The sequence below is a fragment of the Leucopleurus acutus genome, assembly GCF_964270905.1.
Source record: "Leucopleurus acutus genome assembly, chromosome: 16".
NCBI lineage: Eukaryota > Metazoa > Chordata > Mammalia > Artiodactyla > Delphinidae > Leucopleurus > Leucopleurus acutus.
Genome location: NC_139158.1, coordinates 77090310 through 77109348, shown reverse-complemented (window position 1 = coordinate 77109348; position 19039 = coordinate 77090310). Strand labels below are relative to the sequence as shown.

General features: G+C 54.0%; 1 protein-coding gene across 2 annotated transcripts in view; it reads right to left on the bottom strand.

Annotated features, from left to right (window-relative positions):
- The window catches only part of BCAS4 (breast carcinoma amplified sequence 4), a gene marked incomplete at its 5' end in the record, with an annotated part of 59743 nt that overhangs the window by 18831 nt on the left and 21873 nt on the right, over positions 1 to 19039 (bottom strand). Inside the window, 2 exons of one of the 2 annotated variants that reach the window (XM_082856366.1) lie at positions 9426 to 9560; positions 15964 to 16065. In XM_082856366.1, the coding sequence (XP_082712492.1) occupies positions 9426 to 9560; positions 15964 to 16065 (237 nt within the window). The remainder of the gene's footprint in view (positions 1 to 9425; positions 9561 to 15963; positions 16066 to 19039) is intronic. The other variant, XM_082856367.1, reaches the window with a different exon arrangement.

Below are 19039 nucleotides of genomic sequence, written 5' to 3'. Positions count from 1 at the left end.
GGCCTCCAGGGCACATTTGGCAACTGACACCGTTTTGTTTTTTTTTTTTTTCCGGTACGCGGGCCTCTCACTGTTGTGGCCTCTCCCGTTGCGGAGCACAGGCTCCGGACGCGCAGGCTCGGCGCCATGGCTCACGGGCCCAGCCACTACGCGGCATGTGGGATCTTCCCGGACCGGGGCACGAACCCGCGTCCCCTGCATCGGCAGGCGGACTCTCAACCATTGCGCCACCAGGGAAGCCCTGGACACCTTTTTGATTGTCGCAACCAGGGGGATGGTGCTACCGGCATCTAGTGGGTGGAGACCAGGGATGCTGCTAAACACCGTACAATGCACAGGACAGACCCCACCCCAGAGAAATGTCAACAGCGCCGAGGGTGCAAAACCCTGGTTTGAGTCCAGTCCATGCTCTCAACTACGCCCTCTCCAAGGGCTGCAGGAGTTTGGTCTACACACTGGGAGAAAGGGCAGAGGCCTGCGCCATGATATGGGGACCTGGGAGGGCAGAATCGCTCTAGGAAGGGTGATCTTGAGAGTGATGCTCTGGTTAGAAAGTGGGTATTGGGAGCTGCATTTGTCAACACTTCACAGAAGACTGAGGAAATTTCAAATCCTCAGAAAATAAGGATGCCCGTGGAGAGTACTTGGAGAGGGCCCCACCGAGTGCCTCTGCCGGCACTGCCTCTGGGGAGAACCAGCCCCTTTCGAGAAGAGAGCTCGTGGCCAGCCCTGGGCCCTTGTAGCCCTCACATCTGCCTGCTCAGCACAGCCTGTAGCTCTCCAGGCCAATCCCCGCTGCTGTGATATCAGCCCCCTCTCTCCCTCCCTTGGTAAAGGGGCATTGACCCTCCAGACTCTGTAGTAGACACCAATTTACTGTAGGTCTTTGCCAAGACATAGATGGAGGCCTGTGAGGCAACAGGCCCCCTGAGGAGACTTCTTGGAGGCTCTCAGGCAAGTTTTCAAAATCAACTGATGTCACATAAAAACCTGCATCCCCAACCTCCCTTCCTTAAGAAAGAGCACGGTCAGGCCACTCTGAGCCTTTGTTCCCAGCTGGAGGGGAGGGCACCTGCCTCTCCCATTGGCCACAGTCCCCACACAGCCCTTGGGCCTCACTCAGGGCCCTATCTGATTCCAGGGTTCGAAGTCGACCCCTGGGGCATGAAGAATACGGGGCTCTGAAATCAAATGGGGCCAATGCCTGGCTCAGATAAAATGTTCTAAATCCTCTGAGCCTCAGTTTCTTCATCTGTCAAGTGGGAATGTTGCCAGTACCTATGTAACAACAGGTGGGCATGAAGATGAACCAAGCTAGGGCAGGTAAAGTGCTAGCTTGTGTCAACCCAAAGAAGAGCCCAGAAAACTGGCTGCTGGCACCAACACTGTCGTAACTACTATTAGTAAGTCAAAGATAATACAGTCCTTACCCTTGAGCAACTCTTAGTCTTGGGGAACAACAGGTGAAAACACAGATGACTCCCCGAGGTGCTGTGCCAACAGTGGAATGAACAGGGTGTTGGGGAGTCCAGAGGAACGTTGCCTGGGGGAGTCCAGGTGGCTTCCCAGTGGTGGTAACATTCAATTTAGCCTTGAACAATGAATAAACATTGCCAGGCAGGGAGCAGGGGACCAGCGTATGCAAAGGCCATAGGCAGTGTCCACCAGATCCAGGGATGGCAGGACTGGGCTTGAGGATGCTCACAGGGGACGTCCCTGACAGTGGCGGTGCTCGGAGATGGTGCACTGTGTCCCTCCAACCACAGAGAAGTTGGGGTGCTCCCACGTAGGCCTCAACAGTGCCCCCCAAAATAGAAACTCCTCCTTGTGGTAAGGAACTTCCTCCCCACTCAAAATCTTAACAAAAATGCAACACTTAAAAAAAAATCTGACCCCCAAACCAGCCTGCCAGGGGCCCTCTGTCCCTCCCCTGCACGTGTGCCACCAGCTATCTGGAGTCAAACAAATCTGTTAACGTGTGAGTGCTGAGTGACTCCCTGAGAGCCAGGCTGGTGGGGGCTTGGCAGGGGGGCTGGGGACCCAGCACCACTCGGCCTCCATTGTTGCGTTAATATTTGCCATCTGCTCATGTTGCATTTTTACCGCAAGGGATGATGGGGGCAGAAGCAGAAGGAGAGGCCGCTGCAGGGCCGGGAGAAGGCGCCATGGAATCTCCTCTGCCTTCTTTGTGTTGCTGCCTTGCTACGCCTCCACCACTGAGATAAAGCCCCAGCCAGGCTGTGCCTCCTTCCGGGAGTCACCCCTCCAGGGGGATTGGGCAGAGGGAGAGGGAGGGGGAGGGGGAGGCGGCCCCAGCCAGACAGAGCCTCCCCCTTCCCTGGGTGGGGCGGGGAGGGGAGGGGAGGGGAGGGGGGGGTCCGGGTACGGAGCGGGGAGGGGAGGAGGCGCCGAGCCTGGCACTGACGACTCCTACAGGCCAAGCCTGGGCAGGACAGCTCCGCCCACAGCCTCTGCTACCTCCAGGAAAGCCCAGGACGCGGCCCCAAGCCGCCGCGGAGAGAGGCAGGCATGGACACTCATCCCAGCTCTCCACGGCCTGGAGACCACCTCCGGAGAAATCTGAGGGACGGGGGCTTCCAAGGGCCATGGAAGCCTTCAGAGCATCCATTGACTAGTATTTATTGAACACCTACTGCACGCTCAGCCCGGCTAGGAGACTCAAATGCCCACAGGCAGGTAATGACAATGGGTGTCTTAGGCCAGATGGCGGCTCAGCAGGAACACTCCTCAGGGGCCGAGACCTCTGCTTTTTCAAGCGAAGCCAGAGGTGTACATTCTTCTGTGAACTTCGCTTTTCTAAATGCTGGCAACTAATTCAAATTAAACACATGCATATTAAACATATGCCAAGCTGGCCAAAGAATGTATGTGGGTGGGGCAGACTGGGTCCAAGGACCTCCAGCTGCAACCTTCACCTTCTCGGTTGTGGGTCCTGCACTCGGGAAGATCACAGAGAAGGGGAGAGACACTGAACGAGGTCTAAGCTGGATCAGATTCTGGCTCTGTTGCCTATGCTGTGTGACCCTGGGCAAGTGAACGGCCCTCTCCGAGCCTCAGGTCCCTTTCTCAAATGATATCATTTACCTCTGGGGTTGTTACGGGTAGTCGAGACGAGGCACCGAAAATCCTTCATGAATGCTCCCAATACAACCACCATAGTTGGAGCAACAGCAGCTGTGTTGGTCATGCTGCTCCCAGAAGCTGAGGGCTCCTGCTGGGGCTGGTGCAAAGTGAAGGAAGACGCCATGGGCTTTCCACTCTTCCCTGGTCCCAAATGCCTCTGAAGGCGTGGGGCCTGTGGGATACAGGCCATCAGCCTGAAGTCCAGAGCTGGGGAGTGTGCTGGGTGTGACCCACAGGCGCAACAGACTTTTCTTCCCCAAGATGTTTAACATTTAGAAAAATTAGTTGCTGACTTTTAGACATTAGAAGATTCATATAAAACTCCACATGCCTAGCTTTCTCCCCCAAATAGAAAAATCTAGCCATTCTTGATCCCATTTCTGCAAGGCTGCTTCTGGAAATCTCCACCCCTATAGGTAAGGCAGGGGCTCTGCAACTCGCCACAGTCCCCACCGCTCCTTACTGTCTCACACCTGGCAGACACACTCATTTATGTTACCAGATCGCCCCCTGGGTATGTGCGGGGTGAGCCGGGCAGGCCCAAGGCCACAGTCCACCCCGGCAGCCTGGCTCTGTGCGGTGTCAGGACTTGGCCCCAAGTGGTTTTGCTATTAGCCAGAGAGCCTTCCTTGGAAAGCACCTGACTGTTATCCATTGGAAAATTAATCAAAATGACACCTCGAGGGACTTCCCTGGTGGCGCAGTGGTTAAGAATCCGCCTGCCAGTGCAGGGGACACGGGTTCGAGCCCTGGTCCCAGAAGATCCCACATGCCGCGGAGCAACTAAGCCCATGCGCCACAGCTCCTGAGCCTGCGCTCTAGAGCCTGCGAGCCACAACTACTGAAGCCCATGTGCCGCAACTACTGAAGCCCGTGCGCCTAGAGCCGTGCTCCACAACACGAGAAACCACCGTGATGAGAAGCCCACGCACTGCAACAAAGAGTAGCCCCCGCTCGCCGCAACTAGAGAAAGCCCATGTGCAGCAACGAAGACCCCATGCAGCCAAACAATAAATAAATAAATTAATTAATTAAAAGAAAAAATGACACCTCGTCAACACGATGTTTTGGCTCGGCGGAAAACAAACAGCGGTCTACAACAACTTAGCGCGGCTCTTCTGTGCCCCTGCGTGCGGGCCCCGAGCAGAGGGCCTGGCGTGGTCAGAACACCTGTGGCAGCCACTTGGCCATGACCAGGCCCGGACCGAGGGGACATGGGGCCACCTGACGTGGTCTCCACACCCCTCCAAGGCCTGCAGCCCGTACGGCTCCACCTCCATCTCACTTTCGCTTCCACATATGTCTGAAACCGTCTCCAGATGTGAGGGGCCCTCTGTGTGCAGAGACAGGGCTGCCTCCTCAGGCAGGGTCTCTGGGACCCAGACACATGGCCAGGAGACCTGGGCGCCCTGACTGGAGCGCCTTTTCTCTCTTCCAGTTGGACAAAGGCCCCGAGACCCGGCAAGGCGAGGATTCCAGGGATCTCAAGGCACAGCATGAGATGTTTCCAGGCCGAGGAAACGCACTCCTAACCGTTGAACTCTGAGGCTTGAAGGGCACCTACGCACCCTGCTCAGCTCTCATGGTCAAGTCTAAACAAGACATCGCTGACCCTAAATGCCAGCCTTAGCTCAGGGTAGAGAATGTGCCCTGGAAATTCCCCAAGCAAAGCAAATTTACCGAGTCCCTCCCCTGCTAAGAACCCTTCCATGGCTTTCCATTGCCCTTAGAATAGTGTCCCGTCCCCCTGTGTGGCCTGAGACCCCGCCCACCCAATCTGGCCCCAACCTCATCTCCCACACTCCACCCCCCCCCCCCCCCCCCCCGGCTCAATCCCCATGCTGGACTCCCCGCTGGTCCTCAGGCACCAGGCTCAGTCCCAGCCCAGAGCCTCGGTGCCTGCATCCCCACTGCTGGGTGCACCCTTTCTTCTGACTTCAGGCTGTTCTCACTCACCATCCAGGTCTCAGCCTACATGGCCCTTCCTCGGAGGCCATGCCTGGTTCCCTCAGAGCAAGCCAGGGCCCTCTTTAGAAATGACTAGCTACTGAGTTTTCTTAGGATTTGGTCATTGCTTCTATTCTTCCACTGGATACATGCTTCCTGAAGTAAGAGATCACAGCTCTCTCTCCCAAGGCAACAGAGTTAGGAATGTGGGTTCATATCCTGATGCCCAGCTGTGTGGCCTTGGGCAAGTTTACTAAACCTCTCTGTGCCTCAGTTCCCTCACCTGTAAAATAGGGATAAAAATAGCACCTCCCCCGTGGGGTACTGAGGGTTGAGAACAGCACCTGGCGCTGCAGGGCTGGCTCTGTCACCACTACCGATACCTGCTCACCGCTGAGGGATTAGGCAGTCTGTCTTGAACCGTTATTTAAAGGCAAAGCTGGCTTTTCAGACCCACCAATGCTCAGAACCCTCCGTCTGAGAGTTCTGGAGTCTTTTACTCCCCACTGCTTTAGTGGAGGAGGCCCTCTTCATCTCACAGCAAATTGAAACCAGTTTTCTAGCAAGCAGAGCCTTTCTTGGTCAAGCCCGTGTCAGCCAACTGACAGTTAAGCTGTCTGAGGCCTGCAGAGGCTAAGAGACTTACCCACAGTCACACAGCTAAAAAAATGCCACAGCGAAAGAGAGGTACAGTTCTGAGTTAAAATCTTGGAACATTTTAAAAATCAATGTAAAAGTATAGTTGAAAACTTCTTTGCAGTACAGCATGGAAATACGGACCTTTGTACCATGAAAATATGTATGTTAGCATTAAAACTGAAGCATGGAAGCATGGACATTTTTACGTCCGGGCGCAGAGGGCCCAGGGGGCCAGGCCAGCTCTCACCCCAGTCTGGGCACTGACTGCGCGCTTCTTCGGCAGCTCAAGTCAAAGGCCAAAGGCCTGGCCTTTGCGGGGGATCTCGTGACGAGGAGGTACACTCAGGCTGGCATTCCCGGGCCGGCCCAGGCCTCGGCCAGCACCAAGTCACGTGGGCAGGGGCGGCTCTGGGCCTCTGGTGCTGGGGAGGGGTGGGGGCTGGCGGACTGCTTCCCAGCCCCATTCCTGGTGTGTTGGGAGACCCTAGCCCCGGCGCTGCACACCCTCCCTGGGCCTCCCCACTACAGCTGCAAAGTGAGGAAGAGGAGGGAGGGAGAAATGAGGCCAGCAGGGCAGAAGGGGCTGGCAGAGTTAGAAAACACACAGACCAATTTTCTCCCCATCTCTCTCCCTCCCCAGGAACTCCTGTTCCAGCTGATGGAGCAGCAGGGAGGGTGGAAAACACACCCCCAAAGGTCCCTGCCCGGCGCCAGGGGTGAGGGCTGAGGGCCTCCTGCCTGGGCCCTGTGAGGGAGTCCCCACTGATCCCCCTGATTCTGGGAGGGCCTGGGGGCAACAGTGAGTGGCCTATTTCCTTTGGGGGGATGGGCTTCCACAGGAGTGGGGACAGGACCCTTCTGCGCAAGAGCCTCTGCCCCACGCCAGCTCCCGGAGACGGAGGAGGGCGGGTGGAGACAAGAAGGCAGAAGCTGGGCTTGTGCAGAGGGGCTTCCCACTGCTGCGGGGGCCTGGTGTGGACGCCCAGGTACGGGCAGTGGTCAGTGAAGCGTCCACCTTGGGTGGGCACTGAGGGGAACCGACTAGAGACTGTGTGAAATCCTGGCTTGGTGGGTTCTTCCAGGTGGAAGAGACGGAGACCCGTCCAGGTGCTCTTCAAGGACCCCACCCCCCGGACTGCAGCTCCAGTGGTCGGAACCAGGCCCAGAAAGACGCAGCAGGGCCAAGTGGTGCAGATAAAAAGCCTCCAGCTCCAGGCCTAGGTCTCACAGGTTCAAATCCCAGCTCCACCACGTTCTGGGTGGGCAAGCACTTCGACCCTTTAGTGCCTCGGTTTCCTCATCTGTAAAATAGGGACAGTGACTAGACCTATGTCACAGGGTGGGATGTGAGGTGCCTGCCGGGTCAGAGCCCCAGTACAAGCCGTGACAACCATTATTCTAGAAGGGCCGCTTCAGCTTGCACCCCCGGGTGCAGGTGCAGCCCTGGAAACCCTCGGGTCTGCACACGCGTGTGCGCACACTTGCCTACATTGCCTGCTCCACACAAAGCCCTCCCAGGGCCAAGATCAACACGCCGGGGTTGCTGAATGACTCACCACCCCTGGCTGGGACGCATTTCCTGGAACAAGTCACTGCAGGTAGGGCTGGGGGGCCCCGAGTCTGGTAGATATGAGAGGATGCAAATCCCCGCATGCCCAGCCACACCCCGATGGGATCCTGCAACAGGAGTGGGCGGCGGCCCCCATTTCACAGCCCCACGGGCCTGAGTTCCAACCCCGGCGCTGACCTTGGATTCGCGACTCTCCCCCTCCAAGCCTTGGCCTCTGCCACTAAATGAGGACACTAGTGCCAACCACAAAGGGACAATTGTGCAGGCTATAGAAAAAGACTGTAAAGTACAGAGACCAAGGACCCAGCAGGCCCCACTGTTAGGATTCCTGCTGCAGACCACGGGCAGCCAAGGTCCTCTGTCCTTCCTCCCCCATGGTGCTTCTAAGCCATCAGTGGGCAGAGCACTGTGTGACTGGGGGGCTCCTGGTCACCCCGGAACAGTCACCATAACTCAAGGGACCAAGAAGGCAACTCCTGACTTCACTGAAAGGCAGGAGAGACCACATTTGGCTGGAGAGCGGGCAATCCCAGAGGGCTTCTCAGAGGAGGTGGTATTAAGTTGGCTCTAAAGGATCAATAGGAGTTCCGAGATCATGAGATCTGTGAGGCCATTGTCTAGCTGCTACTGGCCTTGGGCAAGTCCCTCACCTGGAGGCAGGCAGGTAAGCAGCACATGCCTCAGGCAGGTGTAAGACAAGACAGAGCAGTGGGGTCCTGACAGGGACTGGAGAGTGACACCAGGCAGGCATCCCAAGCCAAACAGAATGAGTTCACACGGGGCCAGAGTGGCAACACTGCAACTACTCCGTTTCCTCATCAGTCAAATGGGGATAACATTCATTCCCAGCGTACACGATGATCGGGAAAAGTAAGTGAATTAACGCACATGAAATACCTCAGCAGTGCCTGGAACACTGTAAACGCTCGATATATGAGCCTTTGTGAGAACACTAAGAGGAGACAGGGAAGGGGGGCATGCAGGAGGGACAGAGAGAACAGAGGAGCAGAGGGGGACCCCCAGGCAGGGCCCAAGGAACAGTGAGAGACCCCACTGGGGGGCAGGACAGAGCAGCTGGCTGAGCAAGACCCCTCTCCTGGAAAGGGCAAGACCCTGGAGATAGGTCAACCAGGGCTCCAGCCTGGCCTTGCTACTTGAGGCAGTGTGGCTTCGGACAAGTCCCTTCACCACCCTGAGCCTCGGTCTCTGCATCTGTAAAATGCGGAAATGACAAAAGTACCTTCCTCCAAAGACTGGCATGAGAACCAGATGCCATATACAACAGCACACAAAGTGCTTAAAGCAGACCTGACATAAAATTATCAAATCCAGCTTAGAGTGGGGTTTCTCAAACTCAGCACTACTGATGTTCAGGGCTAGATAATTCTCTGGTGTGGGGGGCTGTCCTGTACACTCTAGGGTGTTTAAAAGCATCCCTGGTTTCTACCCACTTGCCTCCAGTTGTGACAATTGCAACATCTCCAGACACTGCCCAATGTTCCCTAGACTAGGGAATCAGTAAGCCGGAAAGACAGAGGTGCTTGAACACTGAAGGTCTCTGCAAGGCAGGATCAGTCTGGCCTCAGTTTTTCCATCAGTAAAAGGGACACGATGACCCTTCCTTTCTTATAGGGAGGATCCCAGGAAAGCAGCAATGTGGGAGAGCGAGGCCTTTGCAAGCTGCGGGCTGGCTGCCCCTCTCACTGTCCCCTGTTTTCTGGTCTGCTAGAGGCCGACTTGTGCCTTGGGAAGGGGGACCCCGCCTGAATTCTGGAAGTCACTCTGAGCACGTCCTTAGGTGTGGAAGGAAGGGACAGGAGGGCAGGGGCTGCTTCTATTCGCCATGGTAACCCCAGATGGACCACAGTGCTTGGCAAACAGCAGCACTTACTAACTGGTGGGTGAGGCGGCGGGCAGTCACGGCACCGAAGCACACGGCTCAGGGCACGCAGGGGCGCACGAGGGAGGCACTGCAACACTCCAGCCACCTAGCCAGCTCCCCACCGGCTGGCCAGATGCTGTTTCCTGTCTGGAGAAGCCAGCCGTGCCCTTTGAACTCCTGTTTCCTGAGCCCCTCTCCCTGCTCCAGGGTCTGGGAGGGGGCAGGGAGGTAGGGGATACTCACGTTCCTGAAGGCGGGGAGCCCCGAGGAGCCCAGCCACTTCCGCAGGGCCTGTGAGAGGGCCCCGTGGTCCCGCTCGGCCTGAAGCACGTGGGCTTCCAGGAAGGAGACGTGGTGCCCGACCATCTTGACAAAGGCCTGGTGGGAGAGGGGACAGCAGTGATGCCACATCTGCGCAGACTGGGGTGTGTTCCTGGCTGCCTCCCTCTCACCTGGCCCCATGGACTCCGGGAGAGTTCAGGCAGCACCTGCCCAGCCGGGGGCACCTTCAGAAACCCTGACAGTAACAGTGACACCTCCCCCTTGGAGGCCTGGCCTGGCCGAGCCTCCACTCGTGTCCTCTCACCTTCTCCCCCTAGTGACCATCTGTTTAGCCTCTATTTTACAGAGGAGGTAAACTGATGCTCAGAGAGGTTGGACCACCTGCCCAAAGTCACACAGCCAGGAAGTGGCAGAGAGCTGCACAGCCTTCTTTATGAAAAATGGAGTTTTTAGAAATCGCTCACTTTAATATTTGCTGGATATTGGGGGAGCCTCAAACTCAGAAGGTGCCAAGGGGCAGGCAGGTGACAAGCGGGTGAAGTAGGATGAGTGCGGACAGGGTGAACTGGAACGCCAGGTCCCGGCCCCCAAGGGTCACTCAGCTCTGGGTCTCTAGTGCAGAACCTCCAATTTCAAAAGAAAAAAAGAGAATGCTGGGGTCAGATTCTCTGGACTAGAATCCAGGTTCTATCACTTACTAGTTGTGTGCGTTTTGGCAACTTACTTCATTTCTATTATCCTCAATTTTCTTATCTGTAAAATGGGAATAATAATAATACCAACCTTGTTCTGCAGTTAAGTGCTTAGGGTATATTAAGAGCTCAATTAATATCAGATAACATCATTTAAAAAGAAAAAAAAAGGACATTCAGATTTTATGAAAAGTGTCCAGTTTTTTAAAACGTTAGCAATAATTTCACAATTTTAAAAAGTACCGTGCAGGCCCGGCGAGACTCATTTGTGACTTCTGGTGTGCCTGTGTGTTTCCGTGGGTACCTATGTTTGTGTGTTGTGTGCATGTGTTTGTGTGTGTTGTGTGTATGTTTGCGTGTGTGCCCATATGTTGTGTGCATGTGTCTGTGTGGTGTGTACACGTGTATGTGTTTGTACATGCACTGCACGTACAGCCGGGAAGGCCGCCAAAGGTGGTGGCTCCGGTGCCATTTCAGACAAGCCCCCCTCTGCGGAGGCTTTTACTACTGGAACCTCCCTGTTCCAATAGTAAAACGCAAGAGATTTTCTTGCACCAGGAAGAGGCAGGAGACCCTCTCAGTGCTGGGCCCCACGAGGGAGCCTCCCTTCACTGGATGGAAAGCCCCGGTCAGCCCATCCAGCAAGGCCCACCACCACCCAGCCCTGCCTCTCCCCGTGTCCCACACACCAGCCACACAGGCTGCGCTTTTGTTCCTTGAAAACGCCAAGCCTCACCCTCCACAGGGCCTTTGCACCAGCTCTCTCCAGACCGGCAGCACTTCTCTGTTCTCGATGGGGTGAACCCTGCTTGTCTCTCAGGCCCTGGATCCACTGTCCCCCGACAGAGAGGCCTTCCCCAACCACCTAATCTAACATGCCCCACGTCACTGCGGAGCCACCCCGTTTCCCCGTCTTCCTAGCTCTCCTCTCCCTCTGAACTTCCTGTCTGCTTGTTCACGGTCCATCTCCCTCTAGATGTGAGTTCTGGAAGAGCAGATGCTGAGTCAGTGTTGTTCACAAGGCCACAGCCAGGGCCTGGTCAGCTGGAAGGGGCTCAGCTGGATGGTGGAGGCACGAATGCACGCAAGCATGAATGAATGAACGAGTGCGCACACACGAATGAATGTATGCGTGGATGAATGCATGCACGCGTGAATGAATGCATGCGTGCATGTATGAATCAATGCACACACAGGAATGAATACATGCAAGCATGAATGAATGAATGAATGCACACACGAATGAATGTATGCATGGGTGAATGCATGCACGCACGAATGCACACATGCATGGATGAATCAATGCACACACAGGAATGAATACACGCACGCATGCATGCATGACTGCATCTTTAGCAAAAAGACATTGGATGAACACAAGATGGTGGCACTGCTGTGCTGCCGCCGCCCTGTGGTTCTGGCAGGGGCAGAGCTGAAAGGCTCTGAATAAGCCACATCAAGTGTGCGTGTGTGTGTGTGCGCGCGTGTGTGTGTGCGTGTGTGTGTGTGTGTGTGTGTGTGTTTGTTGGGGGGCGGGGAGACAAGGAGCCACAGGCTGGGCAGCTTCCCCTGGCCTTGCTGGGCCTGCACATCTGGTTGTAAGACACAAAAGAAAGTTCTACAGTCCCTCCTCCAGCCGATTCCAATTTTACGCTCCCTGCGTTAATACCGTTAATACCGATGTGGCGGGGAGTATGAGGGATGCTGAGGAATGTGCGCTCACGAGGTCGGAACCGCCTCCAAAGTGCCTGCCAGAGGGGGCAGCCCGGCCAAGCCGCAGCCAGGGAGAGGCCGAAACCTGGCCAGGAAAGCTGATCCCAGGAAACTGGAAAGACGCGGACACGCATCCACACAGAGAGGGGAGGAGAGGGGACAGAGGAGGGTGAGCACTCATCGGGACCACCCTTGGGACTATAGGTGACTTCTATATAATCTTCTCTACAATGAAAATGAACCACTTTTATTATCAGAAGGGAGGGAAGGAAGAAGGGAAGGAGGGAAGGAAAGAAGGAAAGGGGGGGAGGGATGAGAGAGAAGGGAAAGTCACATTGTTTTAAATTTTATTTGTGAGTCCTGAATGATGTATCTGAATCCTTGTGGCAAAGGCCCCCAGCTTCAGAGCAGGGCCCAGTCCAGAAAGGGTGCCAACGCCAGCACTGACTTTTGTAATCTCAGCCCTCCACCACTTCCCAGCTGTGTGACCTTGGGTAAATAACTTTGCCTTTCTGTGCCTCAGCCACTTTCTCTACAAAATAGGACGAATAATGGGCCCTTCCTCCTGGGGCTGCTGTGAGGGTGAAGCAAGTTGTTTCAACTAAAGCACTTAAGAGTCCCTGGCTCATAGCAGGTGCTCAGTAAATGTTAGTTTTTTCTGGCCCGAAAGGTCACCCCCATGGTTCCCAAGCCTCCCCTCCCATGGGTCACACTGATTTGAGAGCTGAGTGGTCTTGGGCTCCCTGGAACCCCCTGACATGTTAGGCCCTGGAGCCCCCAGTCGGCTGGGCCGAGTGCTAAGCAGGCATCCCAGATTCTGGCTCTCAGCCTGTGGGCAGTGGCCACCACCATAGCGATAGCCTGTCCTCAGCGAGCATCTACAAGATGCCCGGTGCTGGACTAACACCTTCACGATGACATAGCTACAACTTGCAGAGGGGGAAACTGATGCTGAGAGGGTGAGTGAGTTACCCAAGGGGCAGATCTGAGGCCCAGGTGGTCTGGCTCTGGAATCCATCCGCCTCAGATTGGGGTCTGATCGGGTCCTAAGTTTTATTGTTCTCATGTCACATGCAGCTTAGTGGGAAATACATATTCTCCCATTGGCCTTGAAATCCATGACCCTCTTGGACTAACTTTTTCTTCCTTTTTTTTTTTTTTTTTTTTTTTTTGCGGACGCAGGCCTCTCACTGTTGTGGCCTCTCCCGTTGCGGAGCGCAGGCTCGGCGGCCATGGCTCACGGGCCCAGCCGCTCCGCAGCATGTGGGATCTTCCCAGACCGGGGCACGAACCCATGTCCCCTGCATCGGCAGGTGGACTCTCAACCACTGCGCCACCAGGGAAGCCCTCTTCCTTTTAATGGAGACGCAGTTACAGAGAAATATCTCTAGTCTAAGGAAAGCAGCAGTTCCGGGGGGTTGACAAGAGGCAAATGCCACTTAGCCTCAATGTTGGGGAGACTCTAGGGCAGAGTGGGGACTGTGGCAGCCGAGAGATTCACACCCCACTGAAGGGGAGAGTTGCTTCTCAGCTCCAGCTCTTCCCAGAAAGTAAGGGGGTGTGGCTTGGGGTTGGTCTTCTAATACCTGACTGCCCAGTACAGTTCTGGATCCTGCTGGCATCTGAGTTTGCAATCTCCATCTAAAGCTTACAGTAACTGCTGGAGGGAGAGTAAAATGGTGTCAACACTTTGGAAACTGGTCTTGGCAGTTCCTAAAAAGACTTAACCACATGACCCAGCAATTCCAGTCCTAGGTATTTACCCAAGAGAAATGAAAATGTATAGCCACGCAAAAACCTGAACACGAATGTTCATAGCAGCATTATTCATAACAGCCCCAAAGCAGAAACAACCCAAGGACCCATCTACGGATGAATGGATAAACAAAATGCGGTATAGCCATCCCGGCAATGGAATACTATTCATTCATAAAAAGGAATGAAGTTCTGACACGTTCCAATCTGCATGAACCTTGAAAGCATTATGCAAAGTAAACTAAGCCAGACACCACAGGCCACATATGATATGAAATGTCCAGAGACAAATGCATAGACTCAGAGTAGATGAGTGGTTGCCAGGGGCCAGGAGTGGGGAATGATTGCTAACCAATGAGCCATCCTGTGTCTTCCTACACCTCAGGAAAAAGGCCACCATGCTGACCTTGGAGTGGAAGGCCTAGACAACGGGCCTCCTGCTGCCCAATGTCTCCAGCCCCGCTCAGGTCATGACCTCCCTCATCCCTGTAGCCTGGCCCTCCCCAGATCCTTCCAGTGTCCCCGTCTCCTTCCTGCCCCAGAGCGCAGATGCCCCCCGCCTCTGAGCCTCTGCCCGAGCTGTGCCCTCACGCACCCAGCACAGCTCCTTCCACTCACCCTCCGGGGCCAGAAGGTTCCGCTCCTTGCTTGCTACTTCCCTCCAGAGCACTCGACTCCCTCTAGGTCACCCTTGGTGAATGTGGTCAGCAGAATCACGGGCCCCCAGAATATCCCATCCTCATTCCCAGAACCTGTGGCCAAAGGGACTTGACAGGTGTGAATAAGGATCCTGAGCTGGGGAGACTGTCCTGGATTATCCGGGTAATCACAGGCATCCTCATAAGATGGAGGCAGGAGAGTCAGAGGAGGACAGAGCCTGGAAGATGCTACGCTGTGGGCTTTGAAGGTGGAGGACAGCACCATGAGCTGAGCGACGCAGGCGGCCTCCAGACACTGGAAAAGGCCAGGACGTGAACTCTCCCCCAGAGCCTCCAGAAGGAACCAGCCCCGCTGACTCCTGCTGACACATTTTGGACTTCTGACCTCAAGAGCTGTAAGATGCTAAATCCATGCTGTTCTAAGCCACTGTGTTTGTGGGAACTGGTTACAGCAGCCCCGGGAAGTGCCGTGGCCATGCTTCGCTGCTGTGTTTCTCCTGGCTGGAACACACCCTTGGACTCTGTCTTTCTCATTGTGAGAGCCCTGCAGCGGCGCATAGTAGGTCCTCAATAAATGCTAGCGGACTGAATACTACGGAAAAAATTGGGCTTGAGAGTTCGGCCAGCCCAAGCAAGGCAAGAACCTGGGCTACAAATCTTCACATTTTCTTTCCTCTTTCAAACATGTGGAATAAAATTCAAATGAATCAGCTATTCCAAGGGCAAAGTTTTAATTATATTCCTGCCTCATTCTCTGCTGACAAGAATGTTAATTCTCTGTTAACTCTAGGGCCCACTGCCGGGCTCCTTTCCTGCACAGCTCAGAGGGGCACACATCCCCTTGGTCTAGGTGACAGCTATTAAACTGCAGGCTCCTCCAGCCTCCCGGTCCTTCAGTGTGCAAGAAGCCAGGCGCCCAAGCCAAGGGCCCCAGGTTGAGTAAGAGCTTGGGCTCCAGAGGATGTGAGCTGAAGTCCCAGCTTCACAGAATTAGCTGTGTGACCCCAGAGAAGTGGCTTACCCTCTCAGAGCTCGTGTTCCTCCTCTAGCAGATGGGACGGTGAGGATACTGACGTTGCAGTGCAGCCAAGAGGAAATGAGATACCATGCACCTTAGCCTGGTGCCCACACAGGTAAAAGGCGGGTGAAATAAGTCAGCATTGAGGCAATAGGGCATGGTGTGGATTGTGGTGAAATGCAGAGCACATGTCTCGTCTGAGGGGCGGCTGCCACCAGCTCTACCAGAACATAGCCTAGGGGTTGGAGATGTTCTATTTCTCAGTTTGGGTCATCTTCACCTGGGAGTTTATATGTGTAAAAATTCACTGAATTGTACACTGACTATGTGTGCACTTTATGTATTTATACCTTAAAAAATAAACAGAATAAAGTATTTAAAGAAAGGTGGGTCTAGGGTTATGAAAGCTTCTGAATTTCCAAAAGCAGCTGAAAATTCAGATTTTTGTATAAAGTACCCTGATTTTTAAATGGGTATTTTATATAAGTTCATATTTGTCATATTTTAGAGATACTGTGTAGGCCCCGTTTTGGCTACCACCCCACTCCACTGGGTCTAAGGCCTGACACGATCAAGGCCAGATCAGCATCTTGGAAGAGACAACGAAAGAGCCAGAACAAGTCCGTGGAGCTCACAAAGAAAGCTCATTATCCTGGACTCACCTCCAGCTGGTCCACTTTGGCGTAGATGCCACGCATTTCCATCACCTTGGCCTTAAGGAGGGGGATGTTTTCCTCCAAGATCTGTGAGGTATCGCTCCTGATCTGCAGGGAACAAGACAGCTCATCAGGCTCTCTGGCCCAGCCCCGCGTCCTCCTGCTGCCCTGGGGGTGGCCAGGCTCTTCAGAGACCTCGCTGATGGCCGAGACACCAAATGCCATCCTGCCCAGGGACAGGCCCAGGAATGACCCATAGTCCCGGGTGGGGACCAACCTCACTGCCTCTCGGCACCCAGACCCAACCAGGTATTATTTACTGAACTGCAAATTAATTGTTCCCCCTGACCAAACACCCAACACCACCAGCTCCAAACTAAATACCTTTATATTGTAAACCAGTGAACTGGACCAAATGGAAAGAATCAAAATCTCTTCTCTAAACTGAAGTCGAGGTAAATCAAGTTTTTGTTACACTGGAACTAATAATGTCAATGAGAAGAGTTAATAATAATCATTAACGTTAATGACGAGTCTCGTCATCATGCTGTTTCCTACACGTAGCCACTGTGCTAAGCATTTCCTGCACATCATGCATCTCATTTAATTCCAAGATTCTTCTGGAAGAAGAAGTGACTGAGAACTTTGGGAAGCCACATCTTTCCCTTGATCACTGAGATCGGACACTTAAGCCTCCATTTTCCTGCAGAGCCAAAAGGACCAAGCCTAACCCTTAAGTGTGTGTGTGTGTATGAGAAAGAGAGATTCCATTTCCATGTTACCATGTCCTGACCACACAGAGAGGCAGAATACATACCACTCTCAGATTCTAGGGAGCATGTGGATCCCCTGGAGGGAAGCCTGTTAATGCTGATTTGAAGGCTCCTCCAAGTCTGGTCTAGCTTGCGTGGGGGTGGCGGGCAATCTGTTTTCTGCCAAGCTCCAAGGCTGTGCTGGAGTGGCGGTCCGGGGACGGTCAGAGAAACACCAGTGGGCTACTAGGACTCAGACTGGAGTTTGAATTCAGCTCTACCCACCATGAGCTGTGTGACCTCGGGCAAGTCACTGCACCTCTCTGAGCCCTCCTTTGCTTGTCTGGACAGGGAAGCAATCAAGACAGTTCTTGCTTCCTTGGAATGCAGTGAGGATAGAACGTTTAGCAGACTGTTTGGCATGGCGTGTGCGGGAAGCTTCTGACACGGTCCTCAACAAGCCCCACCTCCTGGTGTTCATGTTCTTGTGTGATCCCCTCCCCGAGACCATTGCCTGGCTCTAGAGACTGGCTTCTAATGAAAAGGAGTCAGCCAACGTGAGACATGGCCCTCCTGAGACTAGAAGACCATCACTCCATCTTGCTGGCGGCCTCTCCCACCACCTGGTTCATGCATGCGTCCCCCCACCCCCTCTTCCTTCTCACTTGCCCTCTCCTGCCAGCTGTGAAGAAGCAAGTTGCCGTGATGGAGAAGCCTGCCTCTGGCCAATGGCCAGTGAGGAACTGAGGGCCTCAGTTCAATGATCGTGAGGAACTGGATCCTGCCCAGAAACACTGACTCTGCCTGGAGGCAATCCTGCCGCAGTCGAGCCCTGAGATGACAACAGTCCTGGCCAACATCTCGATGGCAGCCTGTGAGAGACCCTGACCTACAGGACCCAGCTAGGCTGTACCAGAGTCCTGACCCACAGACACTAGCAGATAATCAAGAGCATTGCTTAAGTCACTAAGTATGGCGGGGTGGGGGGGAATTTGTTATGCGGCAATAGCTAACTAATACAAGGTGACAACTCAGCAAAAAATTTTAATTTTAAAAATGTTTTTGAAAACTATACCCATTTTCCCTCCTCTTTCTGCCTAAGTATATGAGACCTCTGGTTCTCCTGCCATTCCTCTCCCATCACTATTCAGGATGACACTTCCCTCCTTGCCCTGGGTAGCCATTCCATCACCTGCATGTCTAAAACCAAACCCTTCCTTCCTGGTCCCCCTCCTCTGGTCAGGGCACTGCCATCTCCCTGGGCACCTGGCTCCAAGCCCACTGTCCTGAGGCACGCTCCTTTCCCATGCCCTGACCCCTTGGGGCCAAAAAGCAGCCCCAAGAGGGTGGCATCTGGCACCAGGCTGTCTGGCCTCAGTCTCTGCCCTGACCTCTCTGTGCCTCGGTTTCCTCATCTGTAGAGTGGGGATCAGACTACTGCTTCTCTCGAAAGGATGCTTTAGGGATTATACAAGATCGTCCATGTCTGCATGTGGCCCACATATGTGGCTCACTTGGCCCACAAAGTGTTTTCGCGTTTAAATTTGACTTAATTTCCAACTTTAAAACTCAAGTGGGGCTCTGAGGAGAAATGGCTGATTCTAGGGTTGGGGCAGGGAACATATAAAAGCCTGGAGCATCTCATAGTGCCAGAAAATAAGAAAGTGTTAAAAAAAAAAAAAAAAAGAAAAGAAAAGAAGGATGGGGCAGGTCAAAGGAACACAAAAGCCAACCTGAAAGAGCCACATGGCCCAAACTGGGACAATTTGAGCAACAAAATAATGTAACATTGGACGATATCCCCAACTATAAGATAAATACACACGAATGTGACAGGAACAAGGCACTGAACGGGTCACGGAAAGGGGGATGTGGTGATGCTACCGCGGAGCCAGGCCACCAGCCCAGTGATGCCGTGTGGGTGTCACGTGCCCCTGATGTGATGTGATGAGAAGGCGCCTCAGCTCTGGGGATTCTCTCCAGAAACTCACAACGCCGTCTAAGCACAAGAAAACATCAGACAAACCCAAACTGAGGGGCCTTCTACAAAATACCAAATACCCCTCACAACTGCCAAAGTCATGGAAAGTCAGGGAAGAATGAAACTGTCACGGACTAAAGGGGCCTAAGGAGACCTGACAATTTAAGGCAATGTGGTGTCTTTGATGGATCCTGGAACAGAAGGAGGACATTAACGGGAAGCTGGGGAATCACAACCAAGTGTGGCGTTCAGTGAGTAGCCAAGGATCTGTGTTGGTTCCTTGGTTTTGACAAAGGTACCAAGGTGAGGTTAACAGTGGGGGAAACTAGATGAGGGGTGTGTGGGAACT